Source organism: Ictalurus punctatus, chromosome 15 (assembly GCF_001660625.3).
Source record: "Ictalurus punctatus breed USDA103 chromosome 15, Coco_2.0, whole genome shotgun sequence".
NCBI classification, from domain to species: Eukaryota; Metazoa; Chordata; class Actinopteri; order Siluriformes; family Ictaluridae; genus Ictalurus; species Ictalurus punctatus.
In genome coordinates this window covers 8,395,353-8,423,350 of record NC_030430.2, presented here as the reverse complement: position 1 = coordinate 8,423,350, position 27,998 = coordinate 8,395,353, and the positions used below count along the sequence as shown (strand labels likewise).

The 27,998-nt window shown below is 37.6% G+C and overlaps 1 protein-coding gene and 2 long non-coding RNA genes across 7 annotated transcripts; 1 reads left to right on the top strand and 2 right to left on the bottom strand.

Moving 5' to 3' along the window:
• Positions 1-4,823: 4,823 nt before the first annotated feature.
• rnf146 (ring finger protein 146) lies at positions 4,824-9,043 on the bottom strand. Its single transcript, XM_017487478.2, has 2 exons — positions 8,858-9,043; positions 4,824-7,844 (listed from the first exon to the last, which is right to left on the bottom strand). The coding sequence occupies exon 2, from the start codon at positions 7,841-7,843 to the stop codon at positions 6,614-6,616; it is 1,230 nt and encodes a 409-aa protein (XP_017342967.1). The 5' UTR covers position 7,844; positions 8,858-9,043; the 3' UTR covers positions 4,824-6,613.
• A 1,028-nt stretch (positions 9,044-10,071) lies between these two features.
• Positions 10,072-20,527, top strand: LOC108276107 (uncharacterized). 4 transcript variants are annotated; one of them, XR_008397994.1, is made up of 8 exons: positions 10,072-10,225; positions 15,497-15,573; positions 16,264-16,368; positions 16,467-16,588; positions 17,314-17,367; positions 18,779-18,952; positions 19,102-19,282; positions 19,908-20,527. It is a non-coding gene; the product is annotated as an uncharacterized LOC108276107 (long non-coding RNA). The 4 variants fall into 4 exon arrangements; XR_008397993.1 differs by having other exon boundaries at positions 19,102-19,296; XR_001814836.3 differs by lacking the exon at positions 19,908-20,527 and adding an exon at positions 12,236-12,562 and having other exon boundaries at positions 10,084-10,225; positions 19,102-19,280.
• Positions 12,990-14,414, bottom strand: LOC124628945 (uncharacterized). Of its 2 annotated transcripts, none has more exons than XR_006983727.2 (2): positions 14,127-14,414; positions 12,990-13,760 (listed from the first exon to the last, which is right to left on the bottom strand). It is a non-coding gene; the product is annotated as an uncharacterized LOC124628945 (long non-coding RNA). The 2 variants fall into 2 exon arrangements; XR_008397995.1 differs by having other exon boundaries at positions 12,990-13,671.
• Positions 20,528-27,998: the final 7,471 nt, after the last annotated feature.

Genomic DNA, 27,998 nt, shown 5'->3' with positions numbered 1-27,998 from the left:
CACTCTAAAGCATCATCAGCAGGCTGTCTGTTCAAACCCAGGGGGGGCTCCTACCGAGTAGTGACACCCATTCCTACCCATAATGCACCTTTCGGCGTCACCCTAGCCCGCTCTGCTATGTGGCATTCGGGCCTGGAATAGCTAGCGTGACGTTGTTTTGGTGCCAGAAATCTTAGACACTGACCTCCAAGGACAAGATTATATATACATACAGACAGGACGAGTGTGTGATTATGAAAACACACACACACACACACACACACACACTCATACACATATACACACAGCTCAAATAGGTATTTTAACAAGGCTTGGCTTCCTCACAGATATTTAAGTGAATTAAAGTGAGGGTTCAAGCCAAAAACATTTCATTCAGGCTAAAGCAGCTAATGAGGAATGGATCCTTACAGCCACCAGTTTAGCATTGTGAAAATTGCATGTCTAAATTATTGACTCTGAAAGACCTTATTCGTCAAGCTGTTTACCAACATATTTATTCATAATTCCAGTTATTAGCAAAAAACCCCAAAAACCTTCCATATCCAGGAGCATAGCTAGCAGGTAGAGTTCGGGTTTGAACCCACCCTGAAATATTTTACGACAGTCCCAAATTCTCATTCACTGGTGGTTAACAAGCTCAGTGCCAAACACGCCCCTTACTCTGTTTAAGCACGTTTTATTGGCTACCACCTGTTATTGTGTGGAACAGAATTTTCCCCAGTGTTCTGGTTTTCTAATATGAGATGTTATTTCCGTCGTATTACCAGCATATTTTAATTACTTTCAGTGGAACTGATTGTTTTATTTCCTATGCCTACTAGCGTTATCAGTATGGCAAGACTGCTGCATAGAATGCTAGATGCTGTTTTAAATAATAAAATGAAAAATTCTTGAAATTCCACCCTAAATGCTTGAGTGGGTCGTAATTGCTGTTTTAATTGTACAGATAATGTGATGAATTTATTTAGCATGTCTCTTCATCCCCTCCAGCTAGAACTGACGAAATCTATTGAGTTTATATAAATTCACGTGTAATGAGACTTGAGAATTCCTTTTGTGTTCCTTATCACTGTATTCATCACATCCCCTTAAGCCTACTATGAACTGCAGGACTTAATAAGACGTAGCGCTGATGTAACTCTTCTTTTGATGTTAAAAATATTAACGATCCTCTCGTCGTCTCTTCGGGCCTGTCTGTGTTTGAGGATGTCATCACCTCTCCATTTAGCCTGGTGTTAATCCTTCTATCTTTTTCTTCAATGTGAAACCATTCACTATGATGCGTTACTCTCTCTGATGGTCTCTAAAGATGTCTTGCACCGTGTTATACAAGATCAAATACACGCTGAAGAACACACACGCACACACACGCACACACACACACACACACACACTTAAATGCAGTACACACTAAAGTACTTCCAGACAGCTGGAGAGTCTCCATGATGTCACGGAGCGGTCTCTGTGGGAAAGGCTAATCTCAAAGATGTTCTTAAAGACAACTATAGAAATCGTTTAATACACAGCAAGACAAATTGTACACACTACAAAATACAACAACCCATAACTATACTGTTAGCTGTTATTAGAATGAGCACATTGATATAAAGCTGCGATGTGCAGCTGCGCTACTGTCAGTGATGCTGTTCTAGAAAACTAATCAACACCTTCTGATCAATCACAATCCAGGATTCAAAAGCGCTGGCGTTTAAGCCAAAATAATCCACATAAAGTTTAAATAGGAACTTAGTGATGTCAGTATCAGGGGCAAATTTTGTGATTTGGGGGCCCGAGGCAAAATATAGTAATGTGGAAATCATTTCAGCGTTTTAACACTGACATTTAAATGTTCAGCATACATTATTTATGTCAATAATTAAATCTATATTTAGTTTGGACTTTTACGGGGTTGTTGGTGTCTATGGGCCCAAGGCGGTTGCCTGGCTTTGCCTAGCTCTAAGTCCGTCCCTGGTCAGTATTGTGACCATCAGTCAAACCTACAGAAATATAAAGCCGTCTGAGGTGTCGGACCTCATTGCCGTAATGAATGTAATGTGTGTGATCTGTCTATAACCCGATCTCATGAGGTCAGTGTGTATTCCCAGCTCGCTGTAAAATTCATGCCACATTTTGTGTCTGTCTCCATTACGACACTCCACAGCTATTTTTCGAAGCACCTGCTCTGGACAGGACGAGTGCTGATCTGGGTTCAGCCAGCTCGGTCCACATGATCATATTTAAAGGTTATAAAAGGTAAAAAAAATCTCAGATGAGTGTCTGTGATGCTGAAACTCTGGAGCGCCATATATGACCAAACAGGCAGGCTTCAGTGCTGAATCGTGACATCAGGAGCCATGCTGTTGTTGAGCTAGCGAGTATTGCTTCTTTACACCACTGAATCCTGGATTGTGATTGGCCAGCAGGAAGGTGTTGATTAGTTTTCTATAAGAGCAGCTCTGACAGTAGTGCAGGTTTATTTATAATAAATGCGTTTGTTTAATACGTTGACGTTTCTATAGTAACAGCTTGTTCACAGGGACGTGTACAGTGGACGCTCCACTGATAATAAACATTTATTAAAAATCATTGATATGGTGAAGTTTTCTCTAAGGACATGTTTATGTAACATTTTTGGAAGGAGTCTCTAGTGTCAGCGCTTTAGTGTCATGGTTATGCCACAGTTAGCACTGAACTACCTTACCCATCAGCCCCTGCATGTCACATGACCATGTCACATGTCTCACTGATCACTCATACCTGTTCTGTGTTACTCCTAATAATCACCTTTATGTAACTTCTGGTTTCTGCATGTTTCATTCTCAAGCTTCTGTTGTTGTGGCTTCTCATAGTCCTGTTTACTGGCTGGATGCTTTTGGGTTGTTTTTTTTTTTTTTTTTGGCCTCGTCTTCTCTGTTCCAGTCCTGATTCTTGTTTTTATGGTTTTGGTTTTCTGGTTGCACTTTATTTAAATAAAATTTTCACTGACATTTAGCTGTAACTTTAAGTTTTCTGTCATCTTCAGGACAGAGGAGTTTATGCTTCTTTGCAGTTTCTTGTAACATGAAAAGCTCCATTTGTTTTTTTTTTCCTCATTGATTTCAAGTGAGGGAGAAAAAGAGATGCTTAACAACATTTAAGTGTGATTAAATACAGGTAAAAAGTATGATGTGGTGTTCTTCAATATGAATTGTACTCGTTGCTAAATTGCTGTGGTGTAAGAGGAATAAAACGACTGACATGCTGTTAGGAAAATAATCAACTTGTTGGTGGTAATGGTAACTCTGCTTCATCACCGTATTTTATTGCAACAGCATGAAACAATGTTTTATTTTTTAATAATGATTGATCCATATTGAGTTTGAGGGCTTGGGTATGAGCAAAGATTTACTTTTTGGTCTTCAAAAGACTTTAACTGTCTACAATGTAGACATCATGTCTCTTCACACCACAAAATATTACTTTATTCTCAGATGGGTGCACACCCATAGGAATCTTGCTATAATTGAGAAATAAAAAGAAAGATGATTATAAATGATCAAATTTGAATGTTCCCAATACACAGTCTGAGGATTTTTCCACTCCAGAAACCATGCTAGAGAGAAGGAAAGTGCATATTTGAGGTGTCTGGTAAACAGGGTTACGGAGAGGAAGCAGGCATGTGCAGAGTGCTGTGAGGGTCAGGGAGGACGAACCGAGATAAACTCCATCTTGCTGTGAGCAGATGAATACTGAGCATACTTCTGTGGTGTGTTCAGCAGGTTCGTGATGTTTGCCAGACGCCAGGTTATATTCCTCTGTCTGCATTTCTCATATGGATCACTTGCAGTCTAATTCACTGAGGTGACACTAATGACACTTCTTTATACCTTTGCTCAGACAGAGAAGGTAATGGAGATGGTAAACATCTCATCACCACCACCCTGCTTTGGGTGTGTCCTAAATCGGTTGGTTCATTACAGAGATCATGTGCAGGTAGTGGACTCACAAGTAGGGAACTATGTAGGGCAGTAGTCACCAAGCCGCTTCCTTGAGATGTACCTTCCTGTAGGTTTAACCAAAATCTAACACACCTTTTTATACTACTACCATTTTATGTCGGAACTTAAGAACAGTTGTTTGGTGGTGGTGTGCACTGTTCTGATAAGAAATTTATACACATGGCATTACATTTTATTTACATCTTGTGTTCAGCTTCATACTATCTTCTTAGGCAAAAGTAGTGACCGCCTTGGGCCTCCAGAAGCCAAGGGCCCCTAAAAATGCAATGATATGTATTTTTAATTATTAAGGCTAAATAACATGCTGAAAACATAAATATCGATGTTAAAACACTGAAATGAGGCCCCCAAAGCACTACATCTGGCCCAGGCACAACCTGGCTGATTATAGGAATGATGTACGAGTTACTCACAACTGTTGAACATTAGTGTCTGTGTGTGTGTGTGAGTGAGAGAGAGTGAAAGAGTGTAGGGAGGCTTGGAGGAGTGTGGACATGACACTTCCCTTGTGTGTGTGTGTGTAAATGTGTAAGTAAAAATTGTGAGAAAACTGTCCCAGCCAACAGCTGTCATCTCCCCAAAAGATTATCACCTCATCTACGAGCACAACCCCTCCCTCTCACTCACACACGTTTAATGTTTCAGCTCCAGTACTGCAGTGTAGTTTTGTGTTTTCACTGCAAATACACACTTCGTTCACCTCCCACTCACGCTGATCTTTATTATACACTGAACAACTGAGAAACATTAGGCACTTTTTAGTATTTTTATTTCATGTTAAAGTGTGAAGTGATGGAGAAGTGAAAATGAACTCAAGATGCATCATTTCAGACAAATAACAGACAACACTTTATTAATTCAATCGACTTGGTAACAAAAGAGAAAAACCACTATTAAAACAAAATACAGCAAAAGAGGTTATCATAGCTATTATCATTTCTTCTTGTTTGATGACAAAAAAATTTAAATAAATCCCAATCAACTGGACATGAATATTTGGACTGGGGAAACTAAACAATAATTAAAACTCTCAGAACCGGACATTGAAGAAGAAGAGAAAAACAACTACAATAAAATCCTCAAATAAAACTCCATTTCCCAGAGTTCATAGCGTCTCAGCCTGGGGCACGGGCACTTCCTTCAAAACGCATCACAGTAATACACGTTTAAAAAAAAAAAATCGAGAGAGATGACACATAACGCAAACACACGTCACTATCTGGAGTCGTGATTCTACTAAAGTGTGATATGATGAAACACTGAATTCAGTTCAGTCGAGAGAGAGAGAGAGAGAGAGAGAGAGAGAGAGAGAGAGAGAGAGAGAGAGCACGCGCGAGAGAGAGAGCGCGCTGTACCACCTTCTAATGATTTATGTTTTTCTTCCACATTCCATACGAAACATGACACGGTGTGAATAATATCCGAGCAAAATGTTTTATTGACGCTCCAGTGACATAAATATGGAGCTGAGAAGAACAGAAGAGAAAGAGAGACAGAAAGTGAGACATATACAGAAGGAAAGAAGCAGAAATACAGAGGAAGTGAAACTGTCCCACAAAGTGAGAGACACTCAATGAGAGAGAGAGAGCGAGAGAAAGACAGAGACTCAGCAAGAGAGAGAGAGAGACACTAACTGGCACAGTGACAAAGAAAACGACAGAGAGACATGTCTACAAAGAGACGCAAAAGACAGTGTGTGTGAGCAAGAGAGAGAGAGAGAGAGAGAGAGATTAAAAGAGGAAGGAATTAAGGCTGCATTACTCATACAACTGCTATAGAAAGATAGGATGAAGAAAGAACAAACGACATTCTCACTCCTTCTCTCTCTCTCTCACACACACACACACACACACACACTCTTATTCTTACACTGAAACCTCTCCATCCTCGCCAACCCTCGCTCTGGCTGAATGAACATTAAATGATGATTTTTTTTTTGCTTGTTTGGATCTTCAGCAGTCACTCACGCATCTCAGTGTCTTCACACGTTACGTCCCCCCTTCGTATCTATAGCTGTTTATATTTCGCATCTATATAACCTCGTGTATATAGATATGATGTACGATGTAGGTCAGTAAAAATCACACGAAAGCTCCCGTCCCAAACTCTAGACATCGTTAGTGTTCGCACAAGAGCGCTGGCTGTTTATTATTATTTTTAAAGAAGTGCTAGAATACAGTTTTCATTTCATGATAGCGGTTGCATGATGTTTCGCGTGTTGTTCTCGGTGGCTCAGCAAACGTAAGTATTACTCACGCTGCACCGGAAGCAGGTTTAACACTGAGAAACTGCAGCGAGCGAGTTCACAAATAATTAAAGGTATAATAAAATAATGCGTAAAGTTCTAGCTAGTTTTAGCGTTACGCTTCCGTGTGTCCTTTAAAGGCAGGCAAGCAGTTTCTGATTAGACGATTAGCTAGCTAGCTGGATAAAATTTTCAATTACGAAGTTTCGTTACGACTTATACGCCAAAACCAACCAGATGTTCTTCCGCATGCTAGAGTTTGGGATACAGCCAAAGGTTTGTAAAGAACACAGCGTTTAAGACAGAAGTGTATGCCCTGCTTCTCAAGTTCTAAACCGTCCGTGTTTACAGGTACAGCCATGTTCACGTCTCACACCTCCGTCACTGTGCACTGGCCATCAGGACTGCGGGACCGAACTCCACCGTCCATCCTCTGCATTCTGTGCCTCACACCTTCCTCGTCGTCTTCTCCTTCCTCTTCCTCGTCTTCACTCGTTCCTGATTCCGATTCGTAACCGGACGGATCGGGTGCTGCAGCCGAATCGTCTGCGTTATCGTCGTCGTCGACTTCATGTTCCTCCTCCTCCTCCTCCTCCTCAGGAGCGGACCGTCCGACGTGGAGCTGCGCGAACGCCTGGACAAGTTGAGGATTATGATGAAGGTCACGGTCGCCACCCAGCATGACAGGAGGACGGATCGGGGGCGGGGCAAACGCAGCCTGAGAGCGAATCGCTCCACTTGTATCGGCTCCGTCCGCCGAGTTCTCCCTCTCCGATGTTGCGGTTTCTGAATTCAGTGACAAATCTGCGGCTGTGGGATCAGCGAAGCCTGGAGACACTCTGTCTCTCTGTCTCTCTCTCAACGGTCTCTCTGTCCGGACGTCTCTCTCTCTGACATGGCTCTGCGTTACCCCTCCATCTGAACTTACAGCTGAATCCGTGGGTACAGGGACAGGAAATGCCGGGGAAACCGATCCAGATCCGGGAAGGGAATTGGACCCGGATCCTGTAGCGGGTTCTGGATCCAGCCTTAGTCCGGCCACGCCCTTTTTAGGAACGTCTACAGCGTCACGCTTCATTCTCCTGCGCCGGCCGTGCTCGTTGCGTCTGTACTGCACCATGTTCTCCAGGTCGGCCACATACAGGAAGCCGGCGATGAGCATCTCGGCGCTCTTCTTGCCCTCACGGTAAGCCTCCTCCAGCTCGCGGCTAGTGCGCTCGTCATACTGCCACCAACCGTTACGGCCTTCGTAGTACCAGGCGTGGCCGCCTAAGCTCCGCCCTCCCGTAGCGGTGGCCTTCAGCTCTTCCGGAGAAAGCAGAGTAGGACGGTCCAGGAAGTCCTCGGGCACTTCCTGTCTGCACAGGGCACAGCGTTTACTGTGCCAGGACGCACCCTTCACGCACAGGAAGCAGAAGACGTGACCACAGGGAAGGCGCACCGGGTGGACGCAGCTCTGCAGGCATATAGCGCACTCCGGGACAGGAAGTGAAGGGGGAGGAGAGGGGGAGGGGCTTCCACTGCCATCTCTTACCCCACCCACTTTTTTACCTGAGGCCAGCGCGTCCATGGAGTGATCGACCTCTCCACAGCTAGCCATTCTGAGAGAAGAGAGCAAACACATGTCAATTTCACAAACCACACTTGTTATGTTATGGATGTTTTGTTAGAGGTAAATAATCATCATCAGGATGGAAACGTGAACTCAGCATCATCCCAACATGCTGAGTGTTATTCCTTACAAAATCATCTAATGACAATTTCACTTCATAAGTATCGTCCCTCGTTATTACAGTCGGTGCTTTTATCACTTTGTTAATCACTGAGAAATGTAATCAAGAGAATATTTACAAACTACTTATACATCGATTACTTTCATTCTTATAAAATCCTCTTAATCTGGAAACCCTGATGGTGCTTAGTCAGCAAAACTCAAAACCAGACCTTTATATCGTTATACAAATTGTTTATCGTGAAGATGTCGAGTATCGCCCCTTCCTAATGAGCACTTTAACACGATTTAACATGTCTTTAACTATGAGTTAGAACGATGTACAATATGTAGAAAAGCAGGTGATTAAATTCCTCTGGCGTTTCTGTGTTTAATCTTTAATAATGTGTTTCCAGATAGGAGGCACAGAATCACACCCACAAACACAAACAAAGCCTTCCACACAGCGCTTAGCAACACCGCTAACTAGCTATCGAATCAACATTTTTAATCATACTGAGGTCTAATTTGGACTCGTGGAAGAAAACACGAAATAATACCTGGTTTAAGTTATTAGACAGACTCGTGTTTTAGAGAAGTCTACTGCTAATAAATCTAACCTCATTGTTTACAGGCCTTAGCAAGGACAGGTGCTAGCATTAGCTTGCTAACCGCGGCCTTATTTAGGTCACAAAATGTACTTTTGTCCTACAGAGTCACATCTTCCTTATTTTCGGATAAAAGCCAAGTGAATTGTGGTTAACATAATTTATTGTATTGTTAAATATTTTTTATTCCAGGTTTCAGCAAATGCAAAGTTAGTTTATCATCAGCTAGCCTAACCGGCTAAGCTAGCAGAGCTAACTAACCCAGTTTTGCTTTAGATGCCGTTCAATGACTCACCTGTCAAAATTCCCCCAAAACTCGCCCTTCTTTCAAGATTTATTTTTCACTCATCTGCTGTGAACAGAACGACTTTTCATTTTTTTAAACTAAAAAAAAATCGGTAGATAAATAAACAGAAGCTGTTTATAGGAAACCTGCGATGTTTTCAGTCCCACTGACAATTTGATGACGAATCGGTTCCTCATGAACGACTCCTTTAAGTGAATCCGAGGAATCGTTTATTTTTAAAGTAAGTTGTATTCCGTTAGAAATCCTGCCATTAAGCATTTAACATTTAAATGCAGAACTTTTAATTCATATATTATGATTTTTAATAAAAAAAATAATTTGCGTTATTTGTTAACATTGATTTCAGTGTTTGAGGTTGAACATGTGAAAATACAAAATGAAATCCTTGTATAATCGAATTCCAAAACATATCCAATGTCTAATATTAATTCAGGTTTTTCGACATTCACTTGGGTTACTGCTAGCTGTTTTCAAACAATCTAAATGTGTGATTTTAATATAGAATAGTCGCTCTGTGAATCAAATGTACAAGATTCGACTCACTTGTAGGGGTTCAAAAGAATCGACTCAGTGAAGTGATCCACACTGGCAATAACAATGTACTGTAGGTGCTACTGCACGTTCATACTGCGTAGAATAGAACAGAATAAAAATAGATTGCAAAATAAACCGCTGTCAAATTTCATAATTTTAAGCACATTCACAAATGTTTATAATTTTCACTGCTTAAAGCCAGTTATCTAACACGGGCGAACATTAAACACTTTCTGAGAGAGTTATTTTAAAGTCATATTCGTAAATACTTTAAATATTCTGTTAATACGAGACAAATTGACTACAGTTAGGGCATCTGAGGATTTTAAACTATATGCATACTTCAACACTGAATGTTTTAACAGAAAGATAGCAAGCTAACTCATGTCAGCATGGTGAACAAAACGAGGAAAGTTAAAGACATCTATCTATTTAGCTCAAACAAAATAACCGACCCCCTTCCAACTCATCTGGTTGCTATTTGTCTCGCTCTTTAATCATCCGGAAAAAATATCTTTAATTTATTTATTTTATTCTTCTCAGCTGAAGAGGAAAATTTATTTATTTGATTCCATCTTCATCTGAACATTTTATAAATCGAAGAGCTGTGTATACAGGACAATGTACAGTGTATTCGTTATTTTATCCGTGCAGTTACAACATTTAAACAGCAGGGGTCGCGAAAGTGCCGTGTTTAGGGCGTATTGCGCATTCTTCTGACACCATACTCTCGAATCGGAGTTTGTTGTTTTTCTTCGGTAAACATCTGAGTTTAAGGAGCGGGTTTACCGGATGAGAAAACCAAAGGAACTCGTTAAACAGGTAAGAATGAGTATCAACAGGTCCAAATGTACATTAATGAAAACCGGAAACGGAATATGAAGTTTCTTTTGCGAAGTTATACAGAGATTAGAAAGCACAGGGCCGAGTCTCTACTTTAATTTGTTAATGATCTTAATTAATACAAAATATAATAATAATATAGCAGTAGGACTACAGCCAAACCTTCCTCTGGGTTTCTCTCCTGATTCATAAATCTCTCTCTCTCTCGTAATTTCACTTTCTGTCTGTGTTAAGGGAGAATCAGGGCCATGTTCTTCACATGCCGCTTAACAAAGCCAATATAAAATGTCGTGTGTTGGATTTACTAATCGTTATTAATTCAGAAAATAACCTGAGAGCTTGATTAGTAATTTAAGATGCTAAATATTCCATGAAAAATGCAGATATTTCTTTCACAGTGTAGACACTTTAGTTTCACTATGTTGAATATGTACAGTGGCTCTTGGCCATGGGGCGGGGCGCGGAGAAATTGGAAAGGGGCGCAAACTGTTTTCAAGAAATAAACAACGACAGGGTTTCATTTGGGTACTCGGTGTATTTTATTGCTTTTCAAACAGAATGTGCATAAATGGAAAAACTCCCATGTTCTCTCTCTGTATTTTCTTTTTGCTGGGGAGAGGCGGAGCTTAGCCTGCCTTTTATCTAGCCGTCAGTGCAGACCAGTGATCCTTAGCGACTTTTCAGACCCCTTTAGTGACTTTTTTTTTTTTTTGCAAAAAAAAAAAAAAAAAAAAAGCACCTAGCTACTTTTTGGGCAAACTTTAGCAACTTTCCAAATTTCACCAGTACTGTCATGCACACGTGAGGTCTCGCATTCCCGCTACACTCACACCTCTCTCTGCGTCTGCGGACTACGTTTACGTTTACATGGACAGCGGTAATCTAATTATTGACTTTACTCTGAGTAAGATAATATTGTGATTAAGGTGTTTACTTCGAGTCGCTTTTAGAGTACTCCTTTCATGTACTCCGTTTTACATGTTATAGAACATAATTAGATTAACGGCACATCGTCTATATAGTAGCCGAGATACATGTATTTTTCCCCACTACAGGCCTATAGTAGGCAAGTATGCGGATTGGGACGCAGCAGTACTCTCTTGTTCGCCAAAATGTTGAGGACTGCTGTGTGTGATTGTGTCCTGTCGCAAAATGCAGTGAAAACTCTCACACGACGTTAATAATGTGATTAAGGTGTTTATCGACGTGTATTACAGACATGTAATGCGACTAAAACAGGAGTACTCCACATGTCTTAATTTCATTAGTGTTTACTTCGAGTATGACCTTAATCAGATTAAGGTAATTTAAAATTGCTGTTTACATGGTAGTTTCTTAACTACAGTATTGTCTTAATCGGGTTAATAGTGGATTATTCTTGTCCATGTAAACGTACTGACTGCGTCTGCTCGGTTCAGTGAGAGGCTGAGAACCGGAGCAGAACATCCCGGTGATCACACGGCAGTAAAAAAAAGCAAGCGCAGGTGTAGCACTTGTATGCTCTGATACAGCTTTATTGAGCTACTGGACCAGTTCTAGGCTCGGATGGAGTGGGGTAACGGTGAAAAAATTAGACCAGAGACCAGGTACTTTAAATACAAAACCCGGCAATTTACTGAAGGCAATACAAAACAAAGACAATACAGTCAAACCACGGATTGCGAGCATAATTCGTTCCTGAAACGTGCTCGTAATCCAAAGCACTCGTATATCAAAGTGAATTTCCCCATAAGAAATAATGGAAACTCAGATGATTCGTTCCAAAACCCAAAAATATTCATAAACATAACGATTAACACAAAATACCATTTTATATTTTTATTATTTAAATTTAATATAAATAATTGAATTTATTAATTATTGTGTAGGACGACTTTCACTGTTACTAATGGAATCACTGCTATCTGTTGGCTCGCTGGAATCTTTTTCTTTTTGTATGATGTCACTGGATAGGTTCCTTGTTAACACTTGCTTTTGCCTCCTTTTAAGGATTTCACGGAAATGTGACATTGCATTGTCGTCAAACAGATTCAGTGCTTGCACTGCTACAGTCTAACGCGGGTGGTCCTTTTCTGCAAAATTTTGCACTATTTCCCACATTTTACACACCTCCCTGATCTCATTTGAAGTGAGGGATTTCTCCGTCTTTTTCTCCTCCCTGATCCATGGGCTGGAGTAATGGAGTGGTGTTGGGAGGAAGGAACTTTAATGAACTGAAATTCCTCCAGTATGTCATCCTCAAGGTCTGGAGGAGGAGCAGGGGCATTATCCATAACCAGCAAGACTTTGAGTGGAAAAAGGAAAAAGTTCTAAAAGGTATTTCTTCACTGCAGGACCATAGACCTCGTTGATCCACTCAACGAACAAGATACGAGTGACCCAAGCCTTGCTGTTGGACCTCCACATAACGTTTAACTGGCTTTTCTGCACCTTGCATTTCTTGAAGGCTCGTGGATTCTCAGAATGATACACGAGCAGGGGCTTGACTTTGAAATCGCTGCTTGCATTAGCACAAAACATGAGGATGAGACGGTCTTTCATGGGCTTGTGACCGGGCGTTGCATTCTCTTCTGCTGTAATGTAGATCCTCTTTGGCATCTTTTCCCAAAAAAGCCCCAGTGTCATTGCAGTTAAAAACTTGTTGCGGCAGGTAACACTCGTAAACCATAAGCTTCTGGAACTCGGCAACGGAAAGAAAAAGAAAAAAAAAAAGCAGCGTATACGTACTACTCGTATTGCAAGACCTATTTCGTATATCAAGTTAAAATTTATTTTAAAATTTTGCTCGTCTTGCAAAACACTCGCAAACCAAGTTATTCGCAATCCAAGGTTTGTACATTAAACAGACATCAGAACCAATGAACAGTCCTGCAAGTAGCAAAAGGGAGGTAGAACCCACTTTAATCCTTTTTTTCCTCTTTCCCTTTCCTTCACCTAGGTCACAAATAATTTGGTTATCTAGCTTATTTTATTAGATTAGACCGGTCTAAGTATTTTATTTTAGGTTAATAGGGTGTGCCTATTTTCTCTTTTTTATCCCTTAAGTTAACTCTTATTCCTTTCCTTACAGGTGAGAAAACATTTGTCGTTTCCAAATCAAAGTCAATTCAAGTAAAACACTCTTAAACCTTCATAAATTATATTAAATCATAATATTCACAATGATGAAACAGAATGCAATGTGAAGTAACACGTCAGATCCAATTCAAGTTCAGTTTCACTTATACCATCAAATTCAATTAAGGTCAGTACATTTCAGTTCAGTTCAGTTCCAAGGGAAAAAATTAGTCCCAACACTCCTACTGCTCTGGCAGCCAGTTTACCGGAGTCCCATCGTACACAGCAGATCCTCTCTGGCACGAAGAAGCCGAGTTGTGTCTAGAAACTTTGTCCATGGGTTTGGCTTGCCATCTTGTATCCCGTGTCTGTGTGCGTAGTCCCCACATGCGGCAGACCAAAGTCCAATTTCAAACAGCAACATAAACAACAACAACAACAAAAAAAAAAACCTGACCTGTATAACAGGTCATAAAAGAAATAAATTATTCTAACCACATGAATAAAGCAAATACCCCTTTACAATTTCTGTGAAACGTAACATTGCTGCTACATTACTGTACATGTTTAACTAAGCCTCAGAATAGCGACAGAGAAGTACCCCTCTCCAGCCGTCAGGCCGACAACATCTTTTTCCTTTACATAAGCTAAAACTCACATTTAGTGAACTTAACACAATATAAATTCACACTTTGCTTCTTTAACTAACTCAAAGTTATTACTGGTAAATAGTGTTTGCGGCTTTCACCAGAGTTACATCGTTAGCTCTTTGCTAGCGTTTACAGCATTCACAACACTTCAAGTCAAAGGGGTTGAAACTCACCAAAAACGTTGTGGTTTTCTTGTATTTAATCTTCGCAAATGCCCAAGCAGGTAAGTATTGTTTTTGAACTTCTAAATCAACTCTTCACAAAAGCTTTTAACTTTTTAGTTTGTTAGTCTGTCTGCTTCTGCTCTCTGCTCAGTGCTGCTTCAAAATGGGCCAACGAGTCTCTTAAAGGGGAGGCGTTACCACAGTTCCTTACAGCCATACTTCTATTTGTTTACATTAAATTACTGTCAAACTGTTTTTAACCGTTCTTAATTGCTTCTTATATGTATGCATTTTAACTGATTAGCTTATTTATGCATTTTATTAATTATTTATTGGTGATAATTCAACGTGGGTTACACAGGTGTCCCACTGCTTAATTTAACGATGTCATGGATGGATAACGAGACGCGCCCTTCCTCCCAGTTTACATCATTCTTATGCGAATGTTTTCAGAACACAAGACGAATATAATGCAACATAGAACACGTTGTTACAGACTAATTCTCTTGTTCAAAATAGCTATAGTGTTCAGAAACATTTTTGATCATTCATGATCCATACCTGTCCGTTACTTTTATAAAAGTTATAAAAGTAATTTTTTTTTGAAAAACCTTAAGTTATGAAAAGTAATTTAAAAAGTATAAAAACACAAAAGCAAAAAAAATATCTATCTATCAAAAACAGATTATAGATTAGGTTATATATTGATAGATTTTATATAGAATAGATAATTATTACCTGGTCTCCTCCAATATGGGTGGGGGGCATGCCACATGATAGGGGAGGCTTGGGGGGGGCTTTAGTTACAAAAGGTTGAGAACCTCTGATGTATAAGATTATGTGAAACAATGGTGCAGTGGGGATGGGGAGCTCTGTTGGAGCAAGGGTACTGCTTTTGTCTTACATTTATTGGTTTCTGTTGTTGTTGTTGTTATTATTATTGTTGTTATCAGTTGTATTGTGAAAATAACAATAAAAAGACTTTGATATAAAAAAAACAAAACAACAACAACTATGTGGCTACAGTGTGGCCTGGAGATATGATTAGGGTATTAATTAAAAATCATATAAAATCTTCAATAGTCCAATCCAGCTAACTCTAATTGTTTATTTCTTTATTTATATATATTACCACATTTCTGTATTTCTTTATTCAGTTTATATTTATTTTTGAAAGCTCTACATAAGCTGTTGTTTTATGTCTGCATTTATATATCGCTGAAGTTATTTATTTCCAAAAAAAATTTTGTTTGAATTTTTTATTCATTTTTTGGCATTATGTATTATATAATAAACTATATAATAATGTTGTCCATCTCTATCTAAATATAACATCATAAGTAATTCCTTGCTGTGTGTGTGTGTGTGTGTGTTTGCAGGGTTTCCATTCTAAATCGTAGGGAAAGACATCCAAAATGAGTTCCTCCACTCAGCTGGACTCGGAGAATTCTGAAAGGTAAAACTCATGATATCGATCTTCATTGTTCTTGTGGAGAAATTGTTTAGAAATTATATTTTGACATACCAGCTCTGTTTGCTTTGGGATTTTGTCTCTGTCATTCTTTGCTTCTCGAATACTTATTTTATATATGAAAAGCAAACATATGCTGCATATGCTCATATTCACCAGTTCACTCTGGGATACAGGAAAGTGTATAAAGTTGGAGATGGTGACATGTGTGTAAAGAATGCCATGACTAATGGATAGATTACACTGATAAAGCTGTAGCTACAATAAGGAAATGAACAGAAACAAGAAATCATATGAAATAATTTGTAAAATAGAAATTAAATAAAAACAAAGTTAATAGCTACGTATCAGTCACAGTTGATCTGCTTGTAAACTTAGTAAAATCCTAAGGTTTAGCATTAAAATGAACTGTTCTGTATCTGGATACAAAAGGTGACATTTAATCATATAACAATGAAACACACACGCAAACAAGTTTAAAACGTTTTGGAGATTTGAGTAAGAGTTTGTGTAGACGTCTCTGTAGCTGAAAACATTATAGAAAAACAGCAGAACTCTTCCTATTGCTGGAGAGCTTTTGGTTGAGTAAATTGATGTAAAACAATAATAGTGAACACACAAAGCAACGTTAGATTCACAATGAAAGATAAAAACTGTATCATTGTAATTTTTTAGAAAGAGTTCAGAGTCACTAGAACCCAGCTGTATGTCCATGAAGAGTGATCGGTCAATGCACGAGCCCTTAAAATTCAGAGACGAACAAAGTTCTGCTGAACTCAAGTAAGTATGCTGTAGATCATGTGACCATCATTGAAAAGAGGTAAATATAGATTCCAGGCGAAATGAAACTCCTTTTTTACACTACACCTTCCATCTAGATGTTTTTGTCTGACACAGGAAGAGATCAGTCACCAGAACCCAGCTGTGTGTCCATGAAGAGTGATCGGTCAATGCACGAGCCCTTAAAATTCAGAGAGGAACAAAGTTCTACTGAGCTCGGGTAAGTATGCTGTAGGTCATGTGTTACATTGTCAACAATAAAAATAATTATTTGTATTTAATCAATAACTAATAATAGTGTGTATTTATGTGTGTGTGTATATTTTATATATATATATATATATATATATATATATATATATATATATATATATATATATATATATATGTATGTATGTATGTATGTATGTATGTATGTATATAAAAAATCTGATAAATTAATGACTATTATTTGCCTTTATGATGACGTAAAACATTAATGGAACATATAACAGAAAATCCTGGAGAGGGAGAGTAAATATAGTTGAATAATAATAAATAAATAAATAATATGAGAGATTAATGAGTTAAAAACATTTAGATACATAAAGGTCTCTGTAGATGTCATGGTGTTGTGGATATTTATCTCATCAAAAGAGAAGATTCACTCAATAAGCTAAACTGTGAATGAACATAGAGGACATAGAGGTGACATGGCTTGTTGGGCCACTGAGAATTCAGGGATATGGATTTGCAGATGTTCAATGTGTTGGTTGTGATGTGGTTCACTAAGGATTCTGGAAGCTGAAGTTTGAGATGTTAAACTTATGCTGCAACTGCTCATAATAATAATAATAATAATAATAATAATAATAATAATAATAATAATATTCTTATTATTATTATTAATTCATTGATGGTATAAGACATGAAAACAATAACTTCTATAAACATGTTTATCTACAGTGTCCAAAAGAGTAGAGCAGACAGAAAAAAGCAAAGTTGAAGTCTGTATTCAAGGTATGTGTTTATTGTGGTTTATTAATTACTATTTATAATGTATATTTGAAAGTGAATAAAAACAAAATACTGGAATATTATTGTCTCAGATTTTGCTTTAACTCTACATTCAGCATTATATAGTGCTGAAGCTTTAAGATGTAGTTCAGGAACATGATTATTACACTCCCTCTGAACTACTGAATTTTCTTGATTATTCATCAGGAGTTGTTTCACAGTGACTGGTCACATAAACAGATAACACATTACTCTAATTAACATTAACACATGAACTAAATTCTGTAGATTAAAGTAAGATTTCTTAACTTATTGAATGTTATTAATACATTTTAACATTGACCGAATTCTAAAAAAAACCTCCTGTTAGTCTCACATTCGCTCACCACAAACATAAGTATATATATATATATATATATATATATATATATATATATATATATATACACTAAAAAAATATTATATATATATATACAAAAAAATATTATATATATATATATATATATATATATATATACACACAAAAAATTTATATATATATATATATACAAAAAATATTATATATATACACACAAAAAAATATTATATATATATATATATATACACAAAAAAATATTATATATATATATATATATATATATATATATATATATATATATATATATATATATATATATATAAAAAATACTTTTTTGTCAACTCATCTTCATTTAAATTATTCAACAGCGTACTGGCCCTTTTAATTTAGCGTAAACAGCGTGGCAGCAGCGCACGAGTAGCCCGGGGCGGGGTGGGGGACTAGACTCCATGTCAAAACTCCCGTTTCCGCTCACTGCTGCTCACTTCCGGTGTAAAATCTTAGCAGTGCAGAGATTACAAACTGCATTTTTGTTATCATTCCACACAAGACACATCATCTTTACACACAGCACGAAATCGATGTGTTTTCCTGACCTTTTTTTATTGACAGGATATAATCGGCCCTGATCATCGGATATTTTTAAACTATCTGCCGATAGCAGGAAAAATGGCCTTTATCGGCCGATACATTGGTGCATCTCTAGATATAATTCAATAATAATATCAATGCAGTATTTTAAAAGAAAGCTGATTAATTACTATGACAGCTGTTTGTACCTGGAGGCTGTTCAGTGTACAGAAAATTATTTTGAATAAATCAGTCCACTCTTCTGTTTTTTTTTTTGTTTTGTTTTTTTTTTACAGAAAAAAAAAAATCCACATTGAATGAGAAAAAAAAATTTCATAAGAACTTAGAGTACATTTTTCCTTATATCGTTTATTTCCCTCATGGAGGTTTAAGAAAGTGAATATTAAATATATTTTGGTTCTGACTGTTTGAGAATTTTGCTTTGTGTATTTACAATCACATGGATCTGATATAATTCTCTCCCAGGCCGTGGGGGTGTAATCTGACAGCGGAAAGCTGTAAAGTTCTGTCCTCAGTTCTCAGCTCAAACTCCTCCAGACTGAGAGAACTGGACCTGAGTGGAAATAAACTGCAGGATTCAGGAGTGAAGCTGCTCTCTGCTGGACTGGAGAATCCACACTGTACACTGGAGATACTGAGGTACGCACACACACCAAAATAACAGAAATTACAAAAGAAACTCTACCTCCTTAAAAAAGGGTATTTATTTGCATATAATATAAAAAAATACCTTGTGTGTGTGTTTATCTTGAGCTGTAACCGTGAGATTTCCTCCTTTCTCTCTACAGGCTGGAACGTTGCGGTATTACAGGTGAAGGCTGTGCTGCTCTGGTTTCAGCTCTGAGGTCAATCTCCTCATCACACCTGAGAGAACTGAATCTGAAACACAATAATCCAGGAGAATCAGGAGTGAAGCTGCTCTCTGATCTACTGAAGGATCCACACTGTAAACTGGAGACACTACAATGAGTTACTGAGATTCTGTAATTTCACACTGTAACTTACAGATCTCAGAGAATCCTGAAACACAACCCCAGATTCAGTACTTTTAATGATCGCATTGGTGAAACACAGAAAGGCACGAATATACAAGCAAAGGACAAATACAAAGAGAAGTCAAGGGAATAGGTCAAAACACAGGAATAGTCAAGTGGCTTTTATTGCCATTTCAACCATATTTAGCTGGTACAGTACACAGTGAAACAAAACAATGTTCCTCCAGGACCATGGTGCTGAACAACACAGAACTATGTGAGACTGCACAGAACTGAATCGTTTGTGTGAGGGGTGGTGGCTTTGCAGTTGTAGCGTGTGGTGTAAAAGCCCTTTATGTGTGTGTGGCACACACCAGAAGTAAAATATTAACTGTACAACCTCACACAGTTCACACTTCTGTTATAAATACCATTGTCATAAATACCACTGATTGATATGGGAGTGTGTTGGTGTTCACACCACTAAGTTATTGCATCTGGTGTCATTCTATTTTTGCCATGTGCTTGTTTTATTTAATTACACTGAATATTTCAATAAGTTTCTACTGTTGGTGTGATAAGTGTAACATTAATTTCTGATCATTTTGCTCTATTCACAGTAAATAAATCTACAAGGTAATGGATGCTTATTGGTCTAACCTGAGATATCAAGATATCAGATGATGTAATCAGCTGCAGTCTCCACTTTACTGAGGAGCTACATGAATCCAAACTGAAGAAACCAGGTGATGATGTGACTGCTCTTACCCAAGACACAACCTGCTCTGAAAATATTTTCTGGAAACTTTAATCTATCAATCACAGAAGAATGACTTCTTTCAGAGAAAGGAACTGGACTCTTGTTATTTTCCTTAAAGGAGACACTAGAACTAATCTAGCCAGATACAGATGATTTTGCTCTGTAAAATCATTCAACAGACATGTTCACAAGTCCCTGAGGTCCAAGTCAAGTCACAAGTCATAAGTGCGACTTGAGTCCAGGTGGTAGACTTGAGTTTCCATCTCTGTAATTCAATGGCACTTTATTATTCTGCTGATAACATGATCAGGGTTAAAGATTTTCTGTGTGGTGCATTTTGACAAATTAAGGCTAACTGCAATCTTAAACGACAGCGGCTGGTCTGTTCAGGTTTAAGTTAAATGCTGTGATCAGATATCTTTGAATGGCCAGTTAATGGTATTAATAAAACAAATTGTGTGACCTTCAATAAATACAAAATGTCTGATTATTTGGTGCAATTTGAAGAGCACCACTAGCTGTGGTTGTGTTGTAACTCACCCTAGATATACACTCAGCATCTACTTTATTAGGAACACCTGTACAAATGCCGTGTAGGAACTAAGGCTATCATGGGCACAGACTCATCCAAACGGAACAGCTGAAGATTAGAAAAATAAATCACCTGATCTTTTTCCAGTCTTCAGCTGTCGAGTTTCAGTGAGTCTGTTCCCATGATCACCTCAGGTTCTTGCTCTAGGCTGACAGGAGTGGAACCTGCTGTTGTAGCCCATCTGATTCAAGAGATGATGTGTTGTGTGTTCTGCGATGCTTTTCTGCCCACCACAGTTGTACAGAGTGCTTATGAGTTACTATAGACTTCCTGTCAAAAAACAGTGACTCATCGAGAGTCAGAGCCCTGAAGCATGGGAATCACCAAGATTCAGACCTTTTGTCTCTTTTCAGTCCTGTTTTTACGGTTTTACATCTGTATTTAACATATTTAAATGATGAATCCTGTAAACTATTGTGTCTATTAAAAAACAACAACAACAAAAAACAATGTTTAAATATTTGAGATAATTACAGTGACCAAAGTTGGAGCACATACAGCACACACTTCTGTTTTGTGTTGTAATCTTTTACTATTATCCAGTTCGCTATTCTGAGAGGAATTTTAATTCATATTCATAAAATTATTTTCACTGCTAATGCAAAACTAGCAAACACGATAATTCTGGCCTTTATTTAAATGTTTAAAATATTCAGTGCTAATCATAACCAGCTAATATGAGATAAACTGACCAGACTTCTGAGAGGATTTGTAAACAACATTCATAATATTTTAAAACAAGCTTTTAAAGTTAAAAGAGATCAGAATAAATTTTAATGGCAGAAAGAAATCCAGTCACGGATACAACTTCATTATCATCTATGTTATCTACAAAAATGTTTTATTTCAATCCAACAAATTGTATTTGTTTTTATTCATATGTAAAATGCCCTGCTCTGTAAAACAACAAAAAACTTTAAAGCACAGTTTAGGTTGCTAATGCTAGCCAGCTAGCTAACGTGAGGTAATTTGACAGGATTTCAGATTAGATTTATTATGTACGTCATTTTCTTACTTGCACTTTCATACTTCGTATTATAAAACATCAAATTTAAAGGAAGGTATGGTGGCAACATAACACTTTACCAAATTAACAACCTAGTTATTCAGTCAGCTTACCTCCATCTTCCTCCTGAGGTAACTGCACCGACTGAACACTGAGGCGATCTGACAGAGTCTCGATTCACCGGCACCAGTCATGTGGGAATGGACTCTAAAGCTTTGGAGGCGGTTTACTTCCTCTCACAGAAGAAGTAAAGTGAGAAAGTAGGAAATTCCACTTTCACATAGTGTTTTAGTGTCTGAAAGAATAAGAAATGTACAAAATTTATACCAACACTGGAGGAAAATTTATTTATTTTTCATGTTCAGCTGAATGTTAGATTGAGTAAAATGTATGCAGGAGCTCTAAATGTATGAACTGTTTGTTTGATGTTTTTTCTGTGCAATTACAGTTATTTGACCAGCAGATGTCGCTCTGTCGTTGTGCTCTGTATAGCGCGTTTGGAACTATTTTCTGAAACAATTTATCGGTTCAGAGTTTGAGAATGATTCCTGATTTTTGAAGAGTTTGCCGTTCTTTCTCTGAATTACCATTAGATTAAGGACCGAGTTTGATGGATAATAATACGCTATTCTATCAGTCGTTACCTGTTTAAAGGTGTAGTTAAACAGGTGAGAATGGGGATCTGCACATGATGACAGAGACCCGCAGTCAACTTACTGATTTTTAACTGACTGGACCATAAAGCAATTTCATTTTACTTTTTAAACAATATTTTAATGCAGTATTTGTATTAGTTGTCCACGTGATTGGATATTTACTGTTACTGAGGGAAAAATTTGTATAAGAACATTTATTTTCTTATTGTGGTTTATATTAACGTCCAAATGTCTGTGACTACAAAATGTATAGTCCTTGAGAAAGTGATTCAAACTTGCAGACTATTTTGCGAAGTAAAATGAGAGCATAATAATGGTCAGAGCCTGTTATAATTAGAGAATTAACAAAATTCATAACAGAAATCACGTGGATAAACCTGTGTTGTTTGCAATTGTTTGATATCCATGAGAGCAGAGTATTTGTTGTTTTTTTTTAACAAAAGATCAAAAGGTTAAACAATTAACACAAATTCACGGTCTTCTTTGATCATATTTACCAAGGGTGCCAATATTTGTGGAGGGCACTGTAGATAGTTCAACTTGTAACCTAGTAAAAGCGACTTATCAAAGCAATGCTTGTTATAGTACTCAATTATCAAGCCAGAGTGACACACAAAGCATGTTATGGTCAGGCCACATTAAGGGCTGTATAATGAAATACTCAAGAGCTCTCGCTGCAAAATTCAGAGCTCTAAATACCAGGAATTTCAGCCAAATCTGTATAAGTTGAAATTAGCCAAAAATCAGTCTTAAAGAGACCTGTCAAGAGACCTAAAGCCCAGGACGAAGCATGAGACAAAGAGTGGGAGTAATCAAGAGTTATACCTGTAAACTCTGTGCAAATGTAAGAATCAGACAACTACATATTAAAGACCTCTGAAGACTGGCGCTAACCAAGATTCAGACCTCCTGTTTCTTTTCAGGCCTGTTTTCTCCTTGTCTCTCTTCTCTATGGACCAGCCTGGTGGGAAAAATAATATAGGTAGTTAATATTAACAGTTAACAGGCAACATATAGTTAGAAAGATGAAAAAAGCTAACTAGTTAACAAGCTTCTGAGAAGAATTTTAAGCTGTATTAATACATGTTTATTTTCACTGCTAATGCAAAACTAGCTTACATTACATTCATTTCTGAAAGAAAGGCCGTGTTTATATATAAATGTTTAAAATAGTGAGTGCTAACCGTGACCAGCTAATATAAGTTACTATAACCAGATTTCATATTTTAAAGCAAGTTTTAAAAGTTAAAACTGACGAGAATAAAGTTTAGTGACAGAAAAAACGACACAATATAAGTTCATAATTTGATTTCTAAATAAGCATTTTATTCTGTCTTTTTAATCGCACAAATTATATTGTATTCGTTTTTAGCTCATTTGTAATTAATTAATTAATTAATTTTTAAAACTGCTTTGCTCTGTAAATCGCAACAATCAGTTTAAAGGACGCTAACGCTAGCTAGCTAGTTAACCTGAGGTAACTTGACAGGATTTCAGAGAACATTTATATTTTAAGACATACTTTCAGATTTAATATTATAAAACATAAAAGTTAAGTCAAACTATAGTCGTAATATGCAAAATTAACTTAGTTATAAGCTAGTTATTCAGTCATCTACCATGCTACCTCCATCTCTCGTCTTGAGGTAATTTCACCGATTGAAAACTATGGGGTTCCAGAAGAGTCGACTCTCTGATACCACTCATTCAGGAATCGAGAGTCGATTAAAGCTTTAGACTCGCTTTGATTCTCCTCAAGTTCGTGCACAGTCGACGCGGAAGGGACAAAATAGGAAATTCCGATGTCTTCTGGTATTTTCTCACACAGACAATGCATACAGCTCGAAATTTTACATTTGCTTCCAAGAATATAATATATAATATTATAAAAAAATATTTTAAAAACTGTCATAAATGCTAAAACAACACAAAAAGCCTATGTTTTATCTTGGAGTTAGACAGCCAATTTGAAGCAAATATTCAGAGGCTTATAATGAACATATTATTTGCTATTCATGATAATTTGCATATAAGAACGTATTACATGAACACACGTAGAAAAGAAAAAATCAGAACAGAATACAGCTTTTTCAGAATAGAAAATATAGATTCTAACTTATTTCTTGTTGAAAGAAGTATTTGGTCACAGCATCACAAACTATATATTTACAAAATTCCGTAATTTCTATCACTGGCAAAAAGAAGCAATGGAAGGAATGAGTTTTTGGGAACAGTGGTGATATGTATTGTATTTGGTTTTTAAGGAATAAATGGTGATCTGTATTTGGTCTTTTTGGAACAATGCTGATTTGTGATTGCACTTTTGGGAACAATGCTGATTTGTGATTCGACTTTTGGGAACAATGCTGATTTGTGATTGGACTTTTGGGAACAATGTTGATTTGTGATGAAACTGGAGAGCTGTATGGAGAGCAGGATAGTCCCTAATATCTGTTCAAAAAGGTTCTCGATTTATAGTTAGACTCTTTTTTGTAATGGTCACTAAAGGGGTCTAAAAAGCTGCCAATAGTTTGCTATGATTGAACACAGTAGGTTAACACATGTAGGACTCTGTTTTATTTATTTATTCTTGAAATTAATCATTTATATTTTTACCTGGCATCTTTTACCAGTGTTACATCTTTTACCTCTGTGCTGATAAACAAAAACAGCTAAGATGAAAAGTCTATGTTAAATAAACGTAATAAAATTATTTTATAAAACAAAATAATTTTTTTGTTGTTTTTTAAATCAGGGGCTTTTTGGCCCTGCAGAAGATCTCAGCTTAGTCTGAATAGCTACCAAAATACATGTTAAGCTGGTCAAGGTGGTAGACCTTTACCAGATATTAAGTGCTGGTAGATGCAAAAACAAATTCTGAATTATCACTACTATTGCTACATTGATTAAAAAAAAACAACTGTGAGACAATTAGAAATTCTTAAACATTTATTGATCAGTTTATTCAAGTAATAAGGAAAATATCTAAACAGCTGTTGAAGATGATCTATCAGCTCTGCCTGCATTTTTGGTCTAAAGAGGAGTTACAATTTATATTTCTTACTGTGAAATGTGTAGCCTTCCAAAGGAGTAGGACATACAGTAGTCAGGATCATTTCAGTGGCCATTTGAATTGAGTGGACTTATATAAGGATTTGAATCCCACATGGCTCCCAATAAGAATTATCAAGCACTACAAGAGGGCATGGATTTCATTATTCATGGCCTGTGTTTTAGCATAGTTGTAAAGGGAACAGAGGGATGTTTGAGACAGATGGTGTCAGTATGATGGTTAATGAACCGCCTGTGGAGTGCAAAAAAAAAAGTGAATTGACCTGCAGCGAGCGCACAAATGTATGCACGACTGGAGGTAATGTCAACACTGTGAAAAAGGCATGCACTGTTTTTATGTTCGGTTGAAAAGTCAGATGGGTCAGTGCACAGTGTCGACCACTACATGTTAAAGTCCTTCTGACTGATCAGTAGTTTGTGTGTGTGTGTGTGTGTGTGTGTGTGTGTGTGTGTGTGTGTGTGTGTGTGTGTGTGCATGCGTGTGTCTGTGTGTGGAGAAGTGTGGAATCACCACTCATCCGATCCAGCTTTTATCCCTCTATTCATAGTCTTAGTGTGAGAGTGTGGTGAGTGAGCGTGAGTTATTTTTACTGTTGGAGATTCAAACAGCGATATGCCATTTGGAACATGCTGACCATCATCATTACACACACACACACACACACACACACACACACACACACACACACGTTTTTCCTCTTTCTGTCCATTCTTGTACTCTCTGTCTCTCTCTGTCTGTGTCCTTTTATCTTGAAACACACACACACACACACACACACACACACACACACACACACACACACACACACACACAGAGTTGGTTTCATTAAAATAAAATAAAAAATGAAATGTAATCTGGATTGTTTCCTGTAAAGGACCAATAATGGTGAGGGGAAAAAACGCCTAAAGATTTAATTTTTTTTCATTTGAACTGAATTCAAATTTAGTTCAAACGTTAACTTGTTTTTTTTTATTTCTTTCCCATTGCCTTGCTCTCTGTCTGTCTCTCTCTCTCTGTTTCTCTGTCTGTCTTTTTCTTTCCCTCTCTATCTTTGTGTGTTTCAGATAAAAAGGGAGTGATTGGGTGAAGAAGTAAAGTGAGTGAGAAAAGGAGGGTGGGAGTGATTATGGGAGAGAGTGATGGAAGAATGGAGGTAAAGGCATGATGAATGAGGGAGTGATGGATTGGGAAAATGAAGGATTGAGGGACTTGTGGAGTGTTGAGGAATTGATAGAACGAACAATGGATTGAGGGAGATTAATAGAGTGAAGCGTGATGAGGTGAAGAGTGAAGAGGTGAAGCCATCATGAGGGGGTGAGGGAGTGACGGATTGGGGCTGAGTGATGGAGTGAGGTATGGAGCGAATTGAGTAAAGGAGGGATGGGAAGAGTGATAAAGTGTTTAAGGAGTGAAAAGAGTTATTGTGTGAGGAAGAGTCATAAAGGACAGCACTGACTGATTATGGAATTGAGGGAGTGATAGAATGACGGAGTAACGAGTGTGAAAAAGAGTGAGGGAGTGAGGTATGATGGAATGAAGAAGGGATGGAATGAGGGAGTAACAGTAAGGGATAGTGGAGTGAAGGAGAGTGAAGGTGTGAATATTGATACGGTGATGATGGAGTGATGAACTGAAGGAGTGATGAAGTGGAGTGATGGATTGACAGAGAGTGATGGAGTGAAAGAGTGATCGAATAGTGATGTAAAGATGATGGAAGATGAATAAGAATGAAAGTGGGAGTGATGGAACAAAAGAATAACAAAGTGGTAAAAGTAAAAATGTGAGTGATGGGGTGACCAAGTGAGAGAGTGAAAGGGTGATGGAGTGAAGAAGAGAGGGAGTGACGGAGTGAAAGAGAGAGTGATGAATAACGAGGTGAGACAGGGGAGATATTGTTGAACGCAGTGTAATTACACATCGTTAGAGGAGTGACGGTCTTCGTTCCCTCTGAGACGCTCAGAAGATCGATGGCTACCTGACTTTAATACTAACGAAGCTCATCTCGTTAAATGTATTAATTACAGCGTTTATGGGGACCATTTATCAGGCGAACAGGGAACGTCTGCACAGTGAGAGAGAGAGAGAGAGAGTAAAGCTGTGTAACTACAACGTGATGTTTCTGGAGTCTAACAGAGTTTAACCTCTGGACATTTTGGTTATAAAAACAGATGCTACATTAAATTTGGTGTTTGTTAGTTGTTGTTTTTTTTAATGAAAAGATTCCATATGAATGACCAGCTCCTGCAGCATTTACTACTTTGAAAGTAATTTTTTTTTTCATTTCGCCCGATGGTTGTTTTTAGAATATGTGATGCAATGTCGACGCAACCCATTGATTTTTGGGTGGCAGTTGACGCTAACGACAATTACAGCGCAATTTTATTCATACTGTATCATTTCTGAGTAAGTTACAGTGTGAGAAATGTTGATATTTCACACAATTTCTTTCTTGTTTCTCGTTGTGTCTGTTCAAAAGATGATTCTTTTATGTAAAAATCCCCAGCTTATCTTCCTTTCCTCTTTGTGAAGGTTTTTATAAACAATACTACATACAAATACAGCTACAGAAGCTGTTCATATTTTATTTAAGGTATTAGACTATTTTTATTATGCTGAACTGCAGT

Bases quoted from the DNA above. Each gene is read 5' to 3' on its own strand.
- rnf146 (XM_017487478.2), bottom strand. From the start codon at position 7,843: ATGGCTAGCTGTGGAGAGGTCGATCACTCCATGGACGCGCTGGCCTCA.